This window comes from Bos grunniens, chromosome X, assembly GCF_055505025.1.
Source record: "Bos grunniens cultivar Pamir isolate PY7600 chromosome X, Bosgru_T2T1.0, whole genome shotgun sequence".
NCBI classification, from domain to species: domain Eukaryota; kingdom Metazoa; phylum Chordata; class Mammalia; order Artiodactyla; family Bovidae; genus Bos; species Bos grunniens.
In genome coordinates, this window is record NC_141194.1 from 43,004,820 (window position 1) to 43,027,258 (window position 22,439).

Here is a 22,439-nt window from a genome sequence, read left to right on the forward strand (position 1 = left end):
GCCTCCCCAGACAGCCATTTTGCTTTTTTGCATTTCTTTTTCTTGCAGATGGTCTTGATCCCTGTATCCTGTACAGTGTCACGAACCTCCATCCATAGTTCATCAGGCACTCTATGTATCAGATCTAGTCCCTTAAATCTATTTCTCACTTCCACTGTATAATCATAAGGGATTTGATTTAGGTCATACCTGAATGGTCTAGTGGTTTTCTCTACTTTCTTCAATTTTTGTCTGAACTTGGCAATAAGGAGTTCCTGATCTGAGCCACAGTCAGCTCCCAGTCTTGTTTTTGCTGACTGTATAGAGCCTCTCCATCTTTGGCTGCAAAGAATATAATCAATCTGATTTCATTGTCGACCATCTGGTGATGTCCATGTGTACAGTTTTCTCTTGTGTTGTTGCAAGAGGGTGTTTGCTATGACCAGTGCGTTCTCTTGGCAGAACTCTATTAGCCTTTGCCCTGCTTCATTCTGTACTCCAAGGCCAAATTTGCCTGTTACTCCAGGTGTTTCTTGACTTACCACTTTTGCATTCCAGTCCCCTATAATGAAAAGGACATCTTTTTGGGTGTTAGTTCTAGAAAGTCTTGTAGGTCTTCATAGAACTGTTCAACTTCAGCTTCTTCAGTGTTACTGGTCGGGGCATAGACTTGGATTACCATGATATTGAAAGGTTTGCCTTGGAAATGAACAGAGATCATTCTGTAATTTTTGAGATTGCATCCAAGTACTGCATTTCAGACTCTTTTGTTGACTATGATGGCTACTCCATTTCTTCTAAGGGATTCCTGCCCACAGTAGTAGATATAATGGTCATCTGAGTTAAATTCACCCATTCCAGTCCATCTTAGTTCACTGATTCCTAGAACGTCAATGTTCACTCTTGTTATCTCCTTTTTTTAAAAAAATTTTATTTTATTTTTAAACTTTACAATATTGTCTTATTATCTCCTGTTTGACCACTTCCAATTTGCCTTGATCATGGACTTAACATTCCAGGTTCCTATGCACCAGTTCTGTTCACAACTGGGTGTTGTTTTTGCTTTGGCTCCATCCCTTCATTCTTCCTGGAGTTATTTCTCCACTGATCTCCAGTAGCATTTTGGGCACCTACCGACCTGGGGAGTTCATCTTTCAGTGTCCTATCTTTCTGCCTTTTCATACTGTTCATGGGGTTCTCAGTGTCCATAAACAGTTTTATTGGAATGCAGTCACACATTTGTTTATGGATTGTCTATGGCTGTTTTCATGCTACAATGACAGAGCTAAGCAACTGTGATAGAGGCAGTATGGTCCGCAAAGCAGAAAATATTTGTATCTGACCTTTTAAGAAAAAGTCTGATGACCCTTACTCTACACCATTTCCTAGGGATTATCTTGAGATAGATACATATGGAAAAGCATATATATATATATATATATATACATATATATATATATACATTTACACACACACACATATACATGGAAAGGCAATATAGATTGGGGATAATATGGCTTTAGGGGCTTCCAGATGGCACATTAAAATAACCACTCAATGTGAAGATGTGGGGAACAGAGAACCCTTGTGCACTGTTGATGGGAATGTAAATTGGTGCAGCCACTGTGGAAAACAGCATGGAGGCACCTCAAAAAATTAAAAACAGAACTACCATATGACAGTAATTCTACTTTTGGATATATATATACAAAGGAAACAAAATCACTGTCCCCAAAAGATATCTGCACCCCCATGTTCAATGCAGTATTATTTGCAATAGCTAACACAGGGAAACAACACAAGTGTCCACTAACAGGTATATGGATAAAGTGTAAAAAAATACATACATACATATCACACATACATGGGGCTTCCCAGGTGGCATAGTGGCAAAGAATCTGCCTGCCAATAGAGGAGATGTAAGAGACACAAGTCCGATCCCTGGGTCAGGAAAATCCCCTGGAGTTGGAAATGGCAACCCACTCCAGTTCTTGCCTGGAAAATCCCATGGACAGAGGAGACTGGAGTGCTACAGTGCATGGGGTCGCAGAGAGTCAGGCAAAACTGAGGACACAGTGCACGTGCATGTGTACACACACACACACACACGAACACACACACACAGTGGAATATTATTCAATCATCAAAAAGAAGGAAATCCTGCCATTTGCAATAGCATGGATGGACCTTGAGGGCATTATGCTAAGTAAAATAAGTCAATAGAAAGACAAATACTACATGATCTCACTTACATGTAGAATCTAAAAAAACAAACTCATAGAAACAGGGATCAGACTGGTGACTGCCAGAGTTAGGGGGGTGGGTAGTGGATGGGATAATTGAGTGAAGGTGATCAAAAGGAACTACCTTTCTGCTCTAAGACAAATAAGTTCTGGGGACATAACATACAGCATGATGACGACAGTAAATAATAATGTATATTTGAAAGTAAGAGAGTACAGCTTAAAAATTCTCATCACAAGAAAAAAAATTTGAACTGTGAGGTATGGATGTGAACTAATCTTCTTGTGGTGATCATTTTTCAATACATACATATATCCAATCATTATGTTGCATATCTTAAACTTATGCCATGTTTTATGTCAATTATTTCTCAAAAAACCTGGGGAAAAAAGTAAAAAAAATAGCCACTGATGTAAGAATCTGTTAATACTTACATATTAATTATCTTCATTAAAGTTATAACAACATGTCCCTGGACTTGAAATCAGATAAATTGTCATCTGTTTTGTCATGAGGACAATATTACAAACCCCACATACATTGGGGAAAAATCAGATTAAAATAACAGTTCCCTCAAGCACCTGTCAAATTCAATGAACTTCTTGAAGTTCCTCTGATGAGGTGTGGGCATAAGGCCTATGCAGGAGCGAAGAGAATCCTCTTCAGAACCGAAGCCAGTATAAGGTGGAAATTTCCTTTCTATTTTTGGAGGAGATGGGGCCTTGCATGGAATCGAGGTAAAGTTCTCTATAACAAAACAAAGGCAGATGAAACATCAATATTTTTTTTTGCCCTGATTATGGATGTTTTGAAAGGTTTGTTATGTTTTCAAGATGAACATGGAGATCTTTGTAGACTATTTTAAACTCTTTCAAACAAAACACACCAAAATCCTGAGAGGGGAGGTTTCAATCATGTTTACAAAAACCACAGAACTCACTCAATAATCGCCATTGGTTCAAAAGAAAGAAAAAAAAGAGAGAGAGAGAGACTGAGTGTGTCGAATAAGTAAACATTTATCTTTTGTCATCACATCCCCATTTCGGAATATTTTTTGTTCTTCCTTGATTTTTCCAATGATATGAAAATTCAAGTCTGAAACTTTATGCTACCCGTTCCATATTTTAACCTGTAATGTAGCCCTCTCCTATCTTTAGTCAACACTCACTAATTAAATTCCTTTCCAAATAGGACTGACTCCTGGCTGTTTTGCCTTTACCTTCCCCATCTGATGTCTCTTCCTCCTGAGCCCACATTTTAAGCCCTCTCCCTTTCCTCTAGCTCAGCTCCAGGCCATGATACTTCACTACCTAGATCAAAAACAAAAACAACATTTCTTCTCACCAACAACCCCTCCAGGTTGCCTCTATTACTGCCCAAGAAAAGACTGCAATCGTACTGAAATGTGATACTGCAAAAATTAATAAATAAAACACAAATCAAACTAACACAACTTTTAAAACCACCACTGCCAAAGGGAGAGGTAAGTGGTAAATACGGTTGACCTTCTTAATTCATTTATCATCTGTGATGAAGGAGAGATGAAGAGACAGGTGGAGACATATTTGTAATAGCCTGGGAGCTGTTAGGTACTCATTCGTGAGGCTGTACCACCTCTGAGAAGCAAGTATGCCCTCTGAAGTAGATGACACGTTGACTCAATAGATCCCAATCACTAGTATTAGCACATCACAAATGGCAAAGATGATGTCTGGATCTTTCTTAAAGCAAAAGAAAGCAAAGCAACCAAACAACCCATGGAATCTCATTTCTACCTCTTCCCCAAAGTTGACCATCCCATAGGTGTTTCCATTAGAGCCTGAAAGGAGTCTCGCATAAGAAAAGATTTCCTTTTCCATTGCCAAAGTTCTAACAGAAGGAAGAGAACAGATTTAGTACATACCTTTCTAATTGAAAATGTGCACCAATGTGTCATCCAAGGCAGCCTACCTCTTAACATGGAGGGATAGTTTCTTTTTTTTTTTTTTTTTGTACTGATTGATCAAAAGGCTAAGGGGCTGTTTCTAACTCTGATTTGAAAACATTTTCAACTTTCACATTTCCTTAGACTTCCTAACAGCCTTTGTGTGGAACCTCCTCAAGCATAATCCCCAAAAGAGTATTGTTCCACCCTGACAGAAATTGCTCACAGAAGACATACTAGCAAAGAGAATGCCATCAGATATTTCTCACTGACTTAGTGAAAGGAGGCGGCCAGACTGCGGGTATGGAAATGACTGGTGAGCCTCTCCTATTGCTATTTTTGTGGCAATTAAAGAGAAGCCTTGGTAATAAAGAGGCAAGTTTAAATATTGGAATTCGTCAGAATTACAGCAGACCCTATCATTCCTAATTGTAACATGAAACACACCACTAACTGGTACCTTCATTTTTAGGAAAAGGACCATAGGGGATGGCAGGAAGAACTGTACGTGATTATTAGAAAATTCAGGCATGATTGGTTTCTTCCAACAGGGGACATATGCCTCCAACTCTATATAATAATCTAAACAGCCTAACCAAAAGAGGACACACACTGAATCTCAAATTAAGAATGCATTCTACATCTCCCCCCAAAATTACAGGTTTTATAACACACTGTTGTTTTCTCAACTACATCATTTTTGCAACAGATTTAAGTAACAAAAGAATCAATTTAGAGCTTTCCTCTGCACCCACAGTGCCATCTAGTGTATAAATGCCGAGAACTGTTCCATTCCACCATGTCTGACTTTTTCAACAATACAGTCTTTCTGGATACTGTGACTCAAGATTCCATTTTTTACGGGTTAATTGTGTATATTCACAAAGGTTTGGAATTGTGCCTGGATAAATTTCTGTCTTTGGTTTTCCATTGTTCCACCATCCTGCATGTTTTAGGTGTTAAAAAATATTTAATGAAAAAGTATACACTTTTTTTTTTTACAAAGCATCTTCCCAAATATCTTCTTTTTAAAAAAATTTTATTGGAAGATAATTGCTTTACAGTATTGTGCAGGTTTCTGCCATATATCAGCATGAATCAGCCACAGGTCCCAAATATCTTCTTATACTGACATTCTAATAGATCCTAAAACACATCTGCCTTTCAAATAGTCCGATGCTTCTAATTCCGAGAGACTTGTAAAAACATATATATTGACTGTCCATTCACAACTGACTAGATTCCAACAAATTTACACAGAGGGGACAGGCTCTTTTTTAAAGAATGTATCTTAATGCTCCCTCACAGTGGTTTACTATTCATCATCTCATTTGGAAATGATTCTGAGAAAAGCCTTCAATTACCTCGATATTCACCTCTGATTTGCTAGTAACCGAGATTTGGACCCAGGTTTTGGGAGGCCTGAAGCTTATTATTTGGGAGAACCTCTGTAAGACAAAAAAATGTCAAATAATTGAGATAAAATTAGGCCCAGGGCCTTGGAATGGGGCCCCTGCAAAGAAAAGAACCCTAAAGCTTAAGCTTCATTATTTTTGAGGTTGAATCCACCTCTGCTTGTACCCCATATGCAGGTCAAATGACTTCAGTGGGATGGTCACTTTGGGGTCAAATAATCACATGATTTTCTAGCTCTAGCTAGAAAACCGTTAGAAATCATCTAATTTTCAACCCTCTTCACTGCATACAAGAGGTTTAAAAAAAAAAAAGCAAAATTGTTAGGTCCATCAAAGCCATGTTGTGAGACTAGAAGCAAATTCTACCTCTGCTGTTGCATCTTGGGATGGCTCATTTGTTCAAATGATCATTAGACTCTCATCTTAGATGCTCTGCTGTTTCTAACACCAAGAGTTTAGAGATGGCTATAAATGACTCCACAAAATTAAATATGCTTTAAGTTTTTTTGCTTATCCTTAATGGCTTCCCTGGTGGCTCAGATGGTAAAGAATCTGCCTGCAATGCAGGAGAACCAAGTTTGATCCCTGGGTCAGGAAGATCCCCTGGAAAAGGGAATGGCTACCCACTCCAGTGTTCTTGCCTGGAGAATCCCATGGACAGAGGAGTCTGGCAGGCTACAGTCTATGGGGTCGCAAGAGTCGGACATGACTGAGCTACTAAGCATGCGCATGTGCGCGCGCGCACACACACACACACACACACTAGTTTGGTTGTCCCAACCACTAAGAATCGATTGTAACAAAGTCCTCTTATGGACAAAAAAATAATAACCCAAGGCAGGAATTCTAGGTAAGAACAGTTTACATTCAAATCCATGTCCCTTCAGTGAAAGAAACACCTGCTAGAGCCCCTGGAGCCTCTTCCAACCTTCATGCTACAGGAAAGTCCGACAGGCCTCCATCTGCCAGTCCGTGTTCATGCACACGAAGTAAGGAGGGAGTGACAGGCTCCTGCCCGGCAGGCTAGCCAGGGCCAGCGGGATAGCCAAGCTGCCTAGTGGGGCAGTCACACTGGACTGTTTCGTGGAGGAAGTTGCCTTCTCTTTAGAATCCTGAAACGCACAAAAGAATCTCATCTTTTTAGGAGTCCAGATGGGGTTTAACACAGGGGTTTTACATATACATCTCTTGGGATTCTGTCAAGCCCTGTGCTTCTACATAATAGAAAGCTTCTCATGTGCCTTTCTTGGGACTGTGGTCAACTTCACCTCTTGGTCCGTCTGCCATTTTTTCTCCTCCCAAATATGCTGGGGGTGGCAATAGGTTAGAGAAGGTACTGAGGCACCCAGGCTGTATACTGCATTAGAAATCTCCCCCTGGCTTCCTCTTAGGGAGGGCCCTAGCTGTGTCATTGGCAGTTGTCAGCTTCTTCCTGTGGCGCTGCAGAGTGGTGACACCAGGTTTCTACTGACCACGATTATTGGCAAGGAAGGAAATGTGACCACAATTATTGCCAGGACTCTGTCCTGGTTTGGGGTTCAAGAATACCAAAATATAATGTATAAAATGTGATTAGTCTTATGAATTTTTAGAGCCAGATGAGTTATTAAAAAAAATGTAAATGTCCAAAAAAACTGCATCTAAGTAACATTAAGTCTATTAATTTAATGTTACCAAAAAGTCAGGAAAAGCAAATGCAAAGATAATCAGAGAATACTGATTCACTCCCCTCCTCCCTGAATCATGGATATAATTTCTAGCCATTAGTTACATTAAGTATACTGTTGTTACTCAAGAAATGTTGTGTAATAATGGTGTCTATTAAATGGGATATTTTAACATATCTTAGAAGAAATATAAAAAGTCAGCATGACTATAAAATGCATCATAACTTTGCATTTGCATAATTTTCTCTTTAAAGACATAATGCTCATGTTATATGAGCTTTAAAGGCACAAATGACTTTTTAAAATATAATACAGTAAGTCTCTAGAGACAGCAAAAGTAAGCAGGAAGAAATTAGGCACTAGGACTCAACTGAAACTGACCACAGGACATTTGAAGTTGATGCATCTGGTGAAGATGGCTAGATCTGGAGCACACTGGTAGATTTCCTCTGCCTCTGAAAGTTCCCTGTAAACCCATTAAGAGACTAACAATGTACTGGGTCTCCCAGCACTATGTTCATTTCCCCAAATACAAACTTCATATTCTCTAAATCAAGCTAACAAACATCAACTGAATGTTGAACTTAACATTTAAGGGATCATATGACCTCACCACATCCTTTGTATTACGGTAATCTTTCAGTGGGCTTCCCAGGTGGAACAGAGGTAAAGAATCCACCTGCCATGCAGGAGATGCAAGAGACATGGGTTTGATCCCTGGGTCAGGAAGATCCCCTGGAGTAGGAAATGGCAACACCCTCTGGTATTCTTGCCTGGGAAATCCCGTGGACAGAGGAGCCTGGTGGGCTACAGTCCATGGATTCCAATTCTACAAAGAATCGGACATGACTGAGCAGGCACGCATATAATCTTTCAGTAGGACATAGGTAAATGTCTTCAGTGACTCATTCTTTTTTATCAATTTTCAACTCTACACTGAAGACTTGTCAACTCTGAACAGGTACTTACATTTATTAAAAATCAAATTATCCTTCCCAACTATCTAAGGGTCACTAGCAGCTTCTCTATGGCAGCCACTACCTGCACATTCCTGGCTCCTTCTTGTCCTCAGTACCCAAAACAAATATGCCCAACTGTGTCCACCAACAGGACTAATTTTAGAAAATAATATAAGAAGAGGCCACCAATTTGGCCCCATTTTGACTAATCTGGCATGTAGATGCAGTGGAACAAATTCCCATAGTGAACCAAAGAGAGAAATTGAAAGTCTTTTATATTCCAACCCCTTTGTGTGCTGTGTGTCTTCTTACATAATATAATGATTCCCATGAGGCCAGGAATACTACACAGTGGGGACATCAAGACACGTAAGGTGGGCCTTGTGTCATCCTAGAGACAAAGCACCCTGTCTTTTAGGAAAAGCTGTGGTTGTTTCTGGCTTCCATCTCATGGCTCAGGGAAGTGAGCTCATATGAATACTCCAATGTTCAGAAAGGAGTAAGCAACCCCCAACTGAGCTCCAACGCCAATCTGGGAGGTTGGCAACTCCTATCACCCCCACTTAGCCAAGCACCAGCAGGTACCTGAACCCTGGGGTAGAGGGCCCGGGAAGGGGGTAGGGCTGGCCTGCAGGTTTAACAAACAGAGGGGCTTGTTTTTCAGGTTTCATCTCAGATCCTCCCCCTGCTTCTGTGACAGTTATAACACCATGTAACATACAGTAGATCTCTGCTCCCCTTCCAGCCTAGAAACTCCTTACACAACTCTGCATCTCCTGTGTCCACTGCAATGACCTACATCTAGTGGGTGCTTAATAAGTCACTGGCTTCCATTATGAACTGAACTAACCTAATCTGAATGGAATGAAGAGCTAAGAAGAGAGAAGCTGGCAGCCTGGCTGTGTCTCACCAGCAAAGGTAGAGCAGATGGGCACAATTTGCTAGAGAACAAAAATCAGTACAGCCTCTGTGGTAAGCAAGGATTCAGCAGAAAGAAAAGTCTTTGCATTTCCATTTCAACTGCTTGACCACAGCAGTGAGGCAGGGGACTACATGGGAAAACGGCAGCCTTTGGCATCAGGCAGACAAGTTTAAGTTTTTGGCTCACTCTACTTGCTGCATGCATGACCTTCATCCAGGAAACCCCTTGTAAGCCACAGTCTCTTCACCTCTAAAATGAGGATGATATTAGGGGAATAAATAAGACAACAAATGCCTGGCAGTTAGCAAATGCTCAATAAATGGTAGCAGCTATTAGAAGCTTAGAATTTGAAACTCAAAAATCAGCTCAATCTTAACTAGGGAACAAAGACTCCAAGTTTAAATATTATTTTCTAATTGACAGATGTATCACTTACCAATTCCATATTTAGTCCTATAATAAGTTTTCGTGAAATCATCACAGTCACAAAGGAGCACTTTCCTTCCCCACACATTGATGGTGGTTCCTATGGATAGGTCAGTATCTTTGTAAAACTCTTGGTCTAATTTTCCTAGCTAATAAAAACAAAGGAACATGATGTTGGCACCACAGACCCACCAAAGACCTTGGCATCCCCCCTCTCAAAGGAAAAAGGAAATTTTAAAAAATCCATTACATCACTTATAACCAAATTTTTTAAATCAAATCAAAAGACAACCACTCAAAATCAACATTTTAAAACACTCTTTTAGCAAGGTAGTGCTACCAAATGGCAATGCAATGCATATATTTATATGTACACTTAAGCATGTTTATTATTGATAAATGCAACAGTGCAACACATACATTTATATAGTCATCAATGTCGTTCACAACCAGTCTCCCAGAAGAATACCCAACTCAGCCCACATTCCAGGTTTCAGAGAAGCCATACTGGTAACAGTAATAAAACATGACTTACCTGATATTTATCCAACAGGAAGCCATACACTCGGGTCTGTGAGTAGCCACCATACACATTGAGAACTGTCCGGTCTGTTAACTGGCCTGGTTGATAGACTCCAGGGGGGCCATACTAGAAGATATAAATCAAATCAAGATGTGGTAGGTGGACTCTCAACATAAACATGCTCCTGGTGAGGGGCTCAAGTGGCAAGTGATACCATCTGGTTCTCCTCTATCATCCCGAGGAAGACAGGACACAGACTCCAGCCACCTTTCCCCCATGTTTCCCCACCCTCTGCGGGTCGGTCTACACTCCCCTCATCCTTCAAGGACTTGACGAAGCCCCATCTTTTCCTTCTGACCTCTCCCATCCTGCTGGCCAGTGCCCAATCCAAACTTCTATAGCACCCACCTCAGGGTTAAACTTGTCATTGCTCTCTAACTGCTTCATCAGCAGTCATCTTTTCACTAAACAACAAGATGCCCTGATGGAGAGACCCTGCCTTGCTTTCTTGACTGGCTCAGCACCCTGCCTGACCCTGAGCAAGGAGGCATTTTTCTGGCTGAGAGAGGCAGTGCGGTTAGGTAGTACGAACAGTGAAGTACGGTCAGCCTCTCACACAAACTGTGACTGGAAGCAAGCCAGGAAGGACACCCTTCAGTTTCACCCGTGCTGGAGGTGGTCAGGCAGGAAATATCTGAACTTATGGAAACTGATACTAATTGGTTTATCTCAGCTGAGACATCAGAATCATCCCTGATATGTGTGACATAAACTAAAAGTTAAAACGTGTGAATTTATGAGCTGTGGGGTGCAAGTAAGGCACGTTACAGAGGAAAAAAACAACACATTTTTTGATGCAAACTCTCTCATTGCCACTTCTTAGCTATAGGACATGGGGCCAGACATTTATCCTCTCAGAACTTCAGTAGCAACAGTATTTACTCTTTGCTTTCTCAAAGGATGTGGCGTCAAGGGAATACCCATTGCTCTTGGATCTCTCCCCCACGAGAATGAAAACACCATACAGCAGGAATTAACCCATTTTCTATCTCATGGTAACCTCAGAGCCAGCACACAGCTGACACTTACTAAATATTTGTTGAATGAATGAATAAATGAAGCAACTGATGTCAAGGAACACTGCAAATGTCAGGTATGTCATTATTATTTTATATTTAGCCTATTTTTCAAAGCCATTCTAAAAACAGGCTTCCCTGGCTCCTCCTGGCCACCTGCTATGCATATGCCTGGAGTTTGCTCTGGGACAAACCCAGTCCCAGCCCCAAGAAGCTACATAGCAGGACTTCTGGTGGGAGACTCTTGAGAATCTGGAAGAGTCTCTTGTGATAAACAAATAACCAGTGGTTGTACGCATCAGAAATGAGTGTTACAGTAATCTTTTCAGTAGCACTAAGAAGTAAGTTTAAAAAAACATTATCCAAATAAATAAAGAAATAAAACATAACAGAGAGCTGTGAATAAGCCATGATGTTTTCGTGTGCCTTATAGTTAGGTGTTCATAGGTTTTTGCATGCATCCGTGCTAAATTGCTTCAGTCGTGTCTGACTCTTTGTGAACCCATGGACTATAGCCCCCCAGGCTCCTCTGTCCATGAGGATTCTCCAGGCAAGAATACTGGAGTGGGTTACCATGCCCTCCTCCAGGGGATCTTCATGACCCAGGGATTGAACCCAGGTCTCCTATCATCTCTGGTATTGGCAGGCGGGTTCTTTACCAATAATACCACCTGGGAAGCTCTTATAGATCCTTAGATAGTGCTTTTTACTATATTATCTCATTCAGTCTTTACAGTTACCTCAGAAGGGAAGCCTAGTTAAAAGCATTTTAGAGATAGGGAAATACGCTCAGAGAGGTTAATGACTGGCCTAAGGTCACACAGCTATTAAGCGGCAGATCTACAATTCTAACCCAGGTCTTCTGTCTATGTGCTGTTTCTGCTGCACCCAGGTTACATTAGCTCTCAAGTGGCCATGAACATGTGTAGAAATCATTTGGACAACTCTTTTTTAACAGTAAAGGTGCTAAAGCTATTACTGTTGCTAGCCAGTAGCTAGTTGGTGACTACTTCTGCAAGTGGCTACTCGCAGAAGAGTCACTCCTCTGTGTGTGTGTGTGTGTGTGTGTGTGTGTGTGTGTGTGTGTGTGTGTGTTCACAGCCCAGACCAATACAATGGGATCTCCCCAGTAGGCTACAGAGGCCAAAGGCTATTGCTCTTCCCAAGGCCATGAGCAATTCTTTTACTCGAGAGTCATTTACTTTCATAAGATTCACGGTAAACTCAATGACATAGGTAGTTCTCTTGCATTTGACTTTTTCCCTTTACATGCCTTAAGCCCTGAATTTTCCAATTCCAATTTGTCATATCCTCTGTATTACTTTCATAGATGTATATTAATAGAGGGCACAAAGTGCAAATTTTCTGAACACCAGCACTAATACATAGTGACTTGTCACCAACAGTCATAACACGCGACATTCCAGACAGTGACTAGGGTCTTCAGCCCGCAAGCAAACCCGGAAAGCAGTCCCGTGTCTACTGCTCACCTTAGGTAGCTTTCTTCTCTGGAGAAACAATGACATAGCATCTCTTCCTGAGTTATGTGGCAAGACTTCTTTGATCTCGATGGTATCATCAGACAGAAAGTAATGCAGGATAAGTTCTCTACGATCCCCAAACACTGAGCCTGAGTCGTCCCACACGCAGAAAAAACGCAAGACCTTCCTATCATACTCGAGGAACTGTTTCAGAGTGTCGAAGGACTCATAGGGACATATGGGCTCCATGCAGTCTAGCTTCTGTCAGTGGAGAAAAGGTTAATGATAGTGGAAGTCTTTCCATAATCGCTTCTGGGATGCAAGCAGTCAAAAAACATAAAGGTATCTTTTCCATAGACTATTCTGTGATATTTTTAAAAATCTCAACTAACAACATATATGATATACATATATAACTAGTTTCAACCTTAGAAATACAGACAATCAAGTGTTAGGAAGCTTTTCATTAAACATTATTTTAACACACTAAAGTATACTTCTATAATGTTTTTGAAAACTGAGACTTAAAATTCTTGCTTGAGAGCAGACAAAACTAATATATGGTGACAGAAATCAGAATAGTTATTGCCTCTGGGTAGATGACTGATTGGAAAGGGGGGCAAGGGAACTCTCTGGGGTGATGGACATATTCTCTATCTTGATTTCTGTGCTGGTTATTAAACTGTATATACATTTTTCAAAATTGTCAACAGGTATGCTTAAGATTTGTACATCCAAGTCTATGTTAATTATAATAACCAAAAAGTTATTTTCACTGAAAATTCATATCTGTTTATGCTTCTTACTTATCTACAGACTTCTGTGAAAGTAAAAAGAGAAGAAATATCTTCACAGTTTTATTTTGCTCAAAAGGTTTAGGTAGCAAAGATCTGAAAGGTCACGGAAACAGGAAAGGAGCAAATGGAGAACTTCTCAATTTGCACAGGATTACTGTGCAGGCTCTGGCTCCCAACCCAGAAACCACTAGCTGGGCAGTCTTCTTGGCCCAATTCTTCTCTATCTGCAGTCTCAGTTTTGTCGTGGAGCGCAACCGCACTCCACCTCCCCGTTCTATCTAATGTCGCCTAATAGGGTAGCTATATAAGGAAGGGCTCACTAGCAAGTGAGATGTAGTCCCATATTGGGTCATGTAGTCTTATTTGTAAATTCTCAAAATTTTGTGTCTGTCTAGGGAAGTCTAGGGGCAGACTCATCCCAAGACACAGGAGACACGATGGCCCTCCAGAAGCTCTTCAGTCTTATCCTTGATATTTAAATGAAATTATGAGATCTCTACTTTCATTGATTATCTTTAACATTTAAATGAAATTATAAGATCTCTATTTTCACTGATAGAGAAAACTTTCTTTGGCATGATAAGGCCTCTAAGAAATTCATTATTGATTACATACCACGGGAGATCTTTTCAGTTCAAGTTAAATTGTTTAATTTTAACTTTACATTTCAAGGCAGCAAACACTGGAGAAGTAAATGAATTAAAGTCAATATAAAAGCCTCTTATTAAACTCCTAATTTTCCACAGACTTCTATATTTATTGAAGAGCTTTCTCCCTAAGGGAATAAATCCTAAAATGATTCTCTCAATCTGAAAGGAAATTATTTAAAACATTTCTTGGCTGTTCTTGGTATTTATTCTTGATTCCTGGAACAGAAGATTTTTTTTCCTTATAAACCTATGAAACCATACATTGTTCCTATGTATTTCATATTATGCATCATCACTCACAATCACTATCATATAATACAAGCTGTTAGTGAATGAGTGTGGCCAGATGCAAAGGGTGATAAATCATATAGATCCATTTCTTTTGGTTTCTCTCTGCTGGTTCTAAAGACTTTTGTATTTATCCAGACTCTTACTTCCAGGGCATTTGGAAAAACACAGAAATGAACCCAAACCATAAATCTCCTTGCATGCCAATACACACAAGAATATTGCCACAAGGATTTCACCTTACATATTCCAGGATCAACAATCCATATTTCTCAGGAGGGGTCTATGTCTACAATATTAAAGGATAATTCTGATGGGGCTAGGAGGCAGGAATAGATGAATGATCCTACATGCAGCTTTTAACAAGAGATCAAAGCAGAATCAAAGGAGATTTTTACTCTAAATTTTATGTTATCTTTCTGCAAAGAAGTTAATTACAAGTTTTAGAAACAATAAAAATGAGACCAAACTAATCTATAGGGATAGAAATGAGAATAGTGCTTATCCCTGGGTAGGGGGAAGGACAGATTGGAAAAAGGCATGCAGGAACTTTCTAGGAGGATGGAAATGTTCTAGACTGTGATTTTGGGTGTGGATTACATGGGTGTATGCATTTGTTAAGACCCATCAAACTGTATATTTAATTTCTGTGCATTTTATTGTGCATGATCATACGTCAATAAAAAGAGAAACAAATGAGAATAATTAAAAGCAGGATAAGAGCAAGAGATTTGAGTTCAAGTCCTAGCAAGAAGACTGGTGAGGTAGGTGACCTTCCACATAATAACACCTGCCCTTTTAGGTATTCAGATTTTTCTGTAAAACAATAAAATTTGGGCCAAGGTCTCATTAAAAAAAAAAAAAAAAAAACTCTGGAAAGACTATAATAATACTACTAACACTGATTCTTTCCTCCCTACACTGGCTTGGATCAGACTTTGCCAATAAGCATCCTGTTATCATGGGCGCACATCAAAATCATGGCCCTCCTCATTCTTGAACCTCTCTGCATCTGATGTCACCTTAAAGGAAGCTGGGAGTCTTAAGAAAGAAAAAGGTGTACCCAAAGCTTGGTTGAGTATATCAGTAGCACAGGAGCAAAGATTTTCCCCAGAGTTAGGCAACTAAAATGGGAAAAGAAAAGCCAGGTAAGAGTGGGCCCAACTGTTTCAGTGTCAATGACTACAAAGCCAACCCCAGGCTCTTAGAAACCATCCCATATGGGCAACTCATGAAGACTCACCCTGCCTGGAAGGGCCACTCTCTGTAAAGAGAAGTAGGGGTGAAGGCAGAGAGTGAGTCTTTCCTGCACCGAAGCCAACCCCCAGCCTCTGTCCAGCCCAAAGGAAAAGAGGACAACTCCAGTGACCATGGCCCCCCAAGTCCTTTCACCTGGGCATCAGAAGTACTGATACCATTCACTGATTCTGAACGGATTCTCATCTTGAAGACTAGAGCTCATGGATAAGTCAACTTACCTCTCTCCGTGTTTTCATGTAAGGATCTTCTGGACATTGTCCTGGGGGATTTAATTTGACTCCTATTTTCGTCAAGAAGTTTTTTGTGAATGCGTCACAGTCATAAATCTTGAACGTTCGACCATAAAAGACAATGTCGGTGTTGACATTAAAGTGATGCACAGTATAAAACTGATCCTCATTAGGAGGTGGGAGAGAAATCCGATGACGCCGGATAAAAATTCCTACAGTATGAAATAAAACACAATTGTTTCATCATATGGCTCACCAGCAAGAGATCAGAGCACATCTTTATAACAACCCTGAATGTTTTCTCACCGTGGTGAAGTGGGCAAAGGACTGGCTCTTGGAGAAGTAGCATCAGAATGTTCAAACTCTGATGGTTCCACAGGGAGCTGGGGCTCCTGAGATTCAGAGTTAATTTGACCAGCCTTGTATGTTGTTAGAGTTGCCTAAGTGGTACTGGGGCTTACTCTATTATAAAGTAATCCTAGGTGGCGCTAGTAGTAAAGAACCTGCCTGCCAATGCAGGAGGCTTAAGAGACGCAGGTTTGATCCCTGGGTCGGGAAGATCCCCTGGAGGAGGGCATGGCAATCCACTCCAATATTCTTGCCTGGGGAATCCCATGGACAGAGAACCTGGCCACATACAGTTCATAGGGTTGCACAGAGTTGGACACAACTGAAGCAACTTAGTGTGTGCACACAAAGACTATGGAAGGAGGGAAGGAGAAGGGAGTACTAAACAGGGTGACCCAATGTGCCAGACACTGCCATCATGTTTTTCCCAAAACAAGCATGCTCACTTTTTCACTCACAAGCACTCAATGTGAGTACGCTAAACAAGGAACTAAGACCCCAAACCAGAGTACTCACAAAAATGCACTCTTGACTGAAAAAAGAAAACTACTAAGCCTCACTATGGTAGATGCCAACACCTTGATTTACAGCTTCCATAAGCACAGATGACTCTATGTTGCTTTGAAGCTTCTTGGAATCTTGTTCCTTCTACCAACCTCTTCTCCCTCCGCCTTTCTCTACAGCCTCTGTCCACCTCCACCCAACCACTCCCACAAAGTGAGAGTTAGCACAGGCTTCATAGTACCTTCTACTTTCAACCCTATGATACCCATTCACTTTTTTTCTTGAGAGTATGGACCCAGGGTCCCTGAGAACACCTAAATGGTAACTAGCCACTGGAGGTAAAAAAGGCTCCCTAACTAGATGAATGTATCGACTATACCACACCATAACCAGCCAACTTACCGTAACACTGCTGAAACCTGTTGTCAAGAATTATTTAGGGATTGAGATTTTATCCTGCTTGCTAGCTGACAAGTTAGCCTGCCACAATTTCAAGGATGCTGGTAGATGATATGAGATGCTTTGGTGACAGACAAAGGGCAGTTTATTACTCACAGTAATAACAGTACCCAGAACATCAATATTTTGGTACCAATTTTCTGAGCCCCGATTTCCAAAGAGTGACACAACAAGGGCCAGGTAACTTCTGCACACACAGTGCTTTACACTACAGGACAGGAACCCTGAGCTGAGGGAAACTGAATCTTTTGTAATAGACAATACGCATCCCTGCCTTTTGTCTCAGAGGGAGACATTATCTTTATTAATGCGTGCATGCTCAATGACTCAGCTGTGTTCAATTCTTGTGACCCCCATGGACTGTAGAATAATGGAACAGAGAACCCACCAGGCTTCTCTGTCCATGGGATTCTCCAGGCAAGAATACTGGAATGGGTTGCCATTTCCTTCTCTAGGGGATTCTACCAACCCAAGGAGCAAACCCGAGTCTCCTATGTCTCCTGCATTGCAGGCAGATTTTTTACTGTCTGGGAAGTCCCCTATCTTTACTAGACTGTACAGTAAACATGTCTGCCCTTTATTCTGGAGGGAGACATCACCTCTGTTTTCCAAGGCTGTGAGCAAACTTGCCTTTTGTTCCAGAAGGAGAGACTATCTTTGTCTTCCAAAGCTGTGTGCTCTATCAACATCCTTGAAAAGATAATCCAGAACAAAGAGCAGTCAGTGTCTCTGCTTGCAAGATTCACAGAAATGCAAGATAACCATGGAGGAATGTCTCTCAATATCTGTAAGCTGACTTAAGTCTGGGAATCTACTCTAGGAGCAAAGACAAAAGAAGAAAAGGCAAGCAGAGCAAACTGAGGGTCTAATGGTTCAAGAAAAATTGGCTTGTGTAACGTGTACCATAATGGAGGCATTTTATTATAAAGATGTCAAGCAATCTTCCTCATGTTTTCTGTAGCACTGAGAATAGTGTCTTTTCCCAAAGTCTAGAAATACTTAGAAATTATTCATTCCTTATTCATTAAAGAACATTTAATGAATATCTTTATGTGCCAGGAACTGTGTTGAGCTCTGTTCCATTATTCTACTAATCATCTTTTCATTCTGTTGAGGGGAAATTAACTAAAATCATTTTCATCTTCTTTTCTTTGTAGCAATTTTTAATTACTTGCTACATTAAATTAAAATAAAAAAAACTGTAAAATTAAAACTGGTCTAGAATATTTTTACATGTACTACATAAAAGATGATATAATTTTACTGCAAAAAATTATACTTCAATTAGCCCTTAATTCATGCCACTGAAAACAGTATGCAAATTATTTAATCATTCAAGATTAGACATTTAGAACAAATTGTATACTTGAACACCCTTACAAAAGCATGGGCATTCCAGGTACTTCCACAAACCATTATGTATCTCTTTAAAAATACTTATATTTTTAAGTATAGCTGACAGCTTTTAAAATATATAAGATTTATTCAACAGCCAAGAGTTTCTTCAGGAATTCCATCTATCTTGCATGTGTACTTCATTATACAAATTAAAATAAGCAAATTCGTGCTGATTTCTATTTAGTAAGACTTCAAATAGGAATCCTATATTTTTCTAAGTGGGAAGAACTGGCCCACCCACTAAACTTTTAAATAATAATCATTATAATCATCATCATGGCCCTAGGATATACTTTCATATATTCTTCTCATTTAATCTTCAATAATTGCACGATGCAGATAATGTATGAAATACAAATACTCAGTTTATGGATGAGAAAACTCAAGATGGTTAAGTGATGTGCCCAAGGTTATGCACTCACAAATGGCAGAGAAGTGTCTTGAACCTGGGTTTTTCAAGCCCTAAGTAAGTGCCATTGCTCCACAGTCTACACTGAACTGTATTTCACTATACTACAGCCACAAGTTACCTAAGTGGAGGAGAGGAGGGAATGTCTTAGGCAAAACAGGCTAGAAATGTGGAGAAGAGCAGCCAGCCACCGTGAAAGAGATAATGGAGCCGCTCTTGCAAAAGAACAGCCTCTCTCTTCCCTAAGAGTTTGTTTCTGGAGAGGGCCCATTTGTCAGTGGCAACAATTCCCCCCTCCAGAGTCAACACCACCGCATCAGCTGTCCCTCCTTGCAGAGCCTGTGTATCTGCGACCTCCACACACTTTCTTATGTTAGGTCCCACACTCTTCTCCCTAGATGGTTCTTACAAGAAGCCAGGGGACTGGCGATTCATTTCACAGTACACCTGTGGCAGATTCATGTTGATGTATGGCAAAACCAATACAATATTGTAAATTAATTAGCTTCCAATTAAAATAAATAAATTTATATTAAAAAAATAATAAAAGAAAAGAAGCCAGGGTAGTTCCTTGTGGTAACAAGAGAGAATCTGGACCATCCATGGGTTGAAAAGAGAAGGCAGATCTAACACTAAACAAGAAAATTTTAATAACAAGAAATCCAAGGTCACAATTCCATGTTAATCAAAAACTAACATGGGGCATTTGAAAGATAGTCACACATGAGAGCTTTCACAAATATTAGTAGGATCTCTCAACTGTGTCCTTTGGGGAATGAAATTTCTATTTATTGGTATTTGTATGGTTATAGTCTTTCATGATAAATGGCAGAAACCACCAGTAAGTGGTTCTTCTGAATATCAAAGAAATATGGAGGATGCCATGTCTTTGGCACATGTTGAAGAGCACCTGAGATCAAGGCATATAACATGACAAAATGTAAAGTGAGAAGTGTTAGTCACTCAGTCATGTCTAACTTTTTGGGACCCCATGGAAAAACAACAACAAAAGTACTGTATCTGCCCTTGAAATTTTCAGATGTTTATTTTCTTAATTGGCCCATAAAGGCAATTTGGGGAACTATCCAGGCATGAGGTGTCTGCTTTTCAGCTCTTCCTTATCTTCATATTTTACATGTCTTTCTTTTTAAAGGTCCTGCTCTCTGATTATATTCTACAAGCTTTAACTTTCTAACATTTCCCTGTGGTTTAGATCAAAATGATGATATATTCATTTATGTTGAATGTGTTTTCATTTCGTTCAGTTGGGAATTGCTTTAGATCTTTGCTCATTCTACTAAATTTAGTTTTTAGGAAATCACCTTCAAGAATTAAGACTCCAATCTCTTATCTCTAACTTAAGTGTGTTTAGTTCATTTTAGTAACACTGCAGACTTAAGGCACATCCAAGTCTAGAGGCAGGTATTTCTTATGTTAATGAATATACAAGTGGAATTCCCACTTGTCATGTCCGGCTCAGCTGGTAAAGAATCTGCCCGCAATGCAGGAGATCTGGGTTCAATCCCTGGGTTGGGAAGATCCCCTGGAGAAAGGAAAGGCTACCCACTCCAGTATTCTGGCATGGAGAATTCCATGGACTGCATAGTCCATGGGATGGCAAAGAGTAAGACACGACTGAGCGACTTTCACTTTTCATATCTACTAAAGTTTATCTCCTAAAAATATTAAGACTACTCATTGTGATCAGAAATGACAGAGTATCTTTTCCTCTTTTGTTCACTCCTTCACTAAAATTAGCATTCCACTTTTAATTTTATAAAACATCATCTTTATGGAGTTTGATTTCATGGGAATAACTTTTTAAATATAGTTGGCCTGATACTTAGTCTTACAGCAAAAGAATAAAAATTTCTGAATTCTGTATCTCTGATCATAATCCTATGCATCTCCCCCTAGCCACTGAATGAGCCCCAAATGATGGCATGTTGGGTGTTCTGTCCTCTTGCGTTACCACCTTCTTGCCTAGTTTTCCTCACACATTCTATATCTGCTCCCAAATACCTCCCAACTTCTCTCCTCCTGGGGCTTCCCTGTGGCTCAGATGGTAAAGAATTTGCCTGCAATGCAGGGGACATGGGTTCAATCCCTAGGTCAGGAATATCCCCTGGAGAAGGTAATGGCTACCCACTCCAGTATTCTTGCCTGGAGAACTCCATGGACAGAGAAGCTGGCAGGCTACAGTCTATGGGATCACAAAGAGTTGGCCACAACTGAGTGACTAACACTGTCCTCACCACTCTCCTACCTCTTCACCTCATGCTGTTCCTTCTGACTAACATGCCTTCCTCTTCTATCTTTATCTGGAGAAACTTTTGAGGTACTACTCAAATGCCTTATCCTCTAATGGATACTGGTATTTCCACCTCTGACTCCTCAAAGTACCTCATATAATTCATGATGCCTGCATTGTGCTATCATTGTCTATCACTTTTCCTTTCCTTTTTCACTCCCTCCTTTTCTTTCTTCCTTTCATCATCAAACTTACTGAACAGCCACCATGCACCAAGCACCTATCTTCACAGACCAATGGCTTACCTCCACTCCTAAATTTTACTCAGCTACATTTAGTGACAATTCCCTCCCCAAGGTCTACCCTCTGGGGCTGCCAGATTTAGCAAACTGAAAAAAATGAGATGCCTGGTTAAACTTGAATTTCAGATAAATAATGAATAATTTTTAGTATAGGTATGTCCCATACAATATTGGGGGGGCATAGTTATACTAAGAACTTCAAATTTAACCAGGTATCCTGTATTTTATCTGGCAACCTTACTATCACCCTACCAGTCTACTTTATGGGATGTATATTTAGATACAGCATATGCCCAGTATAAATAAATGCCTTCTATTTTGTGATTACATTTGCCTGATTCAGGTAGATCGTCTTAAAGTATAAAATGTAAATATATATAGTACACATTATAGTACATCTATACTTTATATATAGATATATACGTATGAAATACTACCCCGTTGAAGAACCAATACAAATCATTAGTGGAGATCAATATTCTTAACCAAGGATACACTGAGAATCAAGTAGAAGTTATTCCCTGACCCCAGGCCTACTGAATCAGAAATTCTGGGGGTGGATCAGGAGATTCTGATGATGGCATTCCCGTGAGAACTCGTACAGACCCTACCAGAAACTCATGGCATATTTCTAATGGTTATCCTTTCCTTACACTAGATTAGTTTGGACTTGGCAGCATTTGACAAATAATTGTCCTGTTAGACAATCAGAGGTAAAACTATTGGGATTAACCTCTGACATTCTTGGCTTGGCATCACACTGTTTTAAATATACCCCAGCAGAACAGCAACAAATTCTGTAAATATAATGCATCTACCCAAAGAGAATGATGCCCTGGCAAGGAATGAAAGCAAGTCTTGACGTGCCTCAGTGACTTGACTTTTCACACACATCTCTCTGCCAACAAGGATTTGTGAATATGTTGT

The 22,439-nt window shown here is 40.1% G+C and overlaps 1 protein-coding gene across 3 annotated transcripts in view; it reads right to left on the reverse strand.

Annotated features, from left to right (window-relative positions):
• EFHC2 (EF-hand domain containing 2) overlaps window positions 1-22,439 on the reverse strand; it is a 238,223-nt gene that overhangs the window by 111,830 nt on the left and 103,954 nt on the right. For all 3 annotated transcript variants that reach the window (XM_086386696.1, XM_086386695.1, XM_086386694.1), the window contains exons 4-8: window positions 15,830-16,053; window positions 12,626-12,877; window positions 10,072-10,185; window positions 9,547-9,685; window positions 2,805-2,970 (exon numbers count right to left, since the gene is read on the reverse strand). In XM_086386696.1, the coding sequence (XP_086242822.1) occupies window positions 2,805-2,970; window positions 9,547-9,685; window positions 10,072-10,185; window positions 12,626-12,877; window positions 15,830-16,053 (895 nt within the window). The remainder of the gene's footprint in view (window positions 1-2,804; window positions 2,971-9,546; window positions 9,686-10,071; window positions 10,186-12,625; window positions 12,878-15,829; window positions 16,054-22,439) is intronic.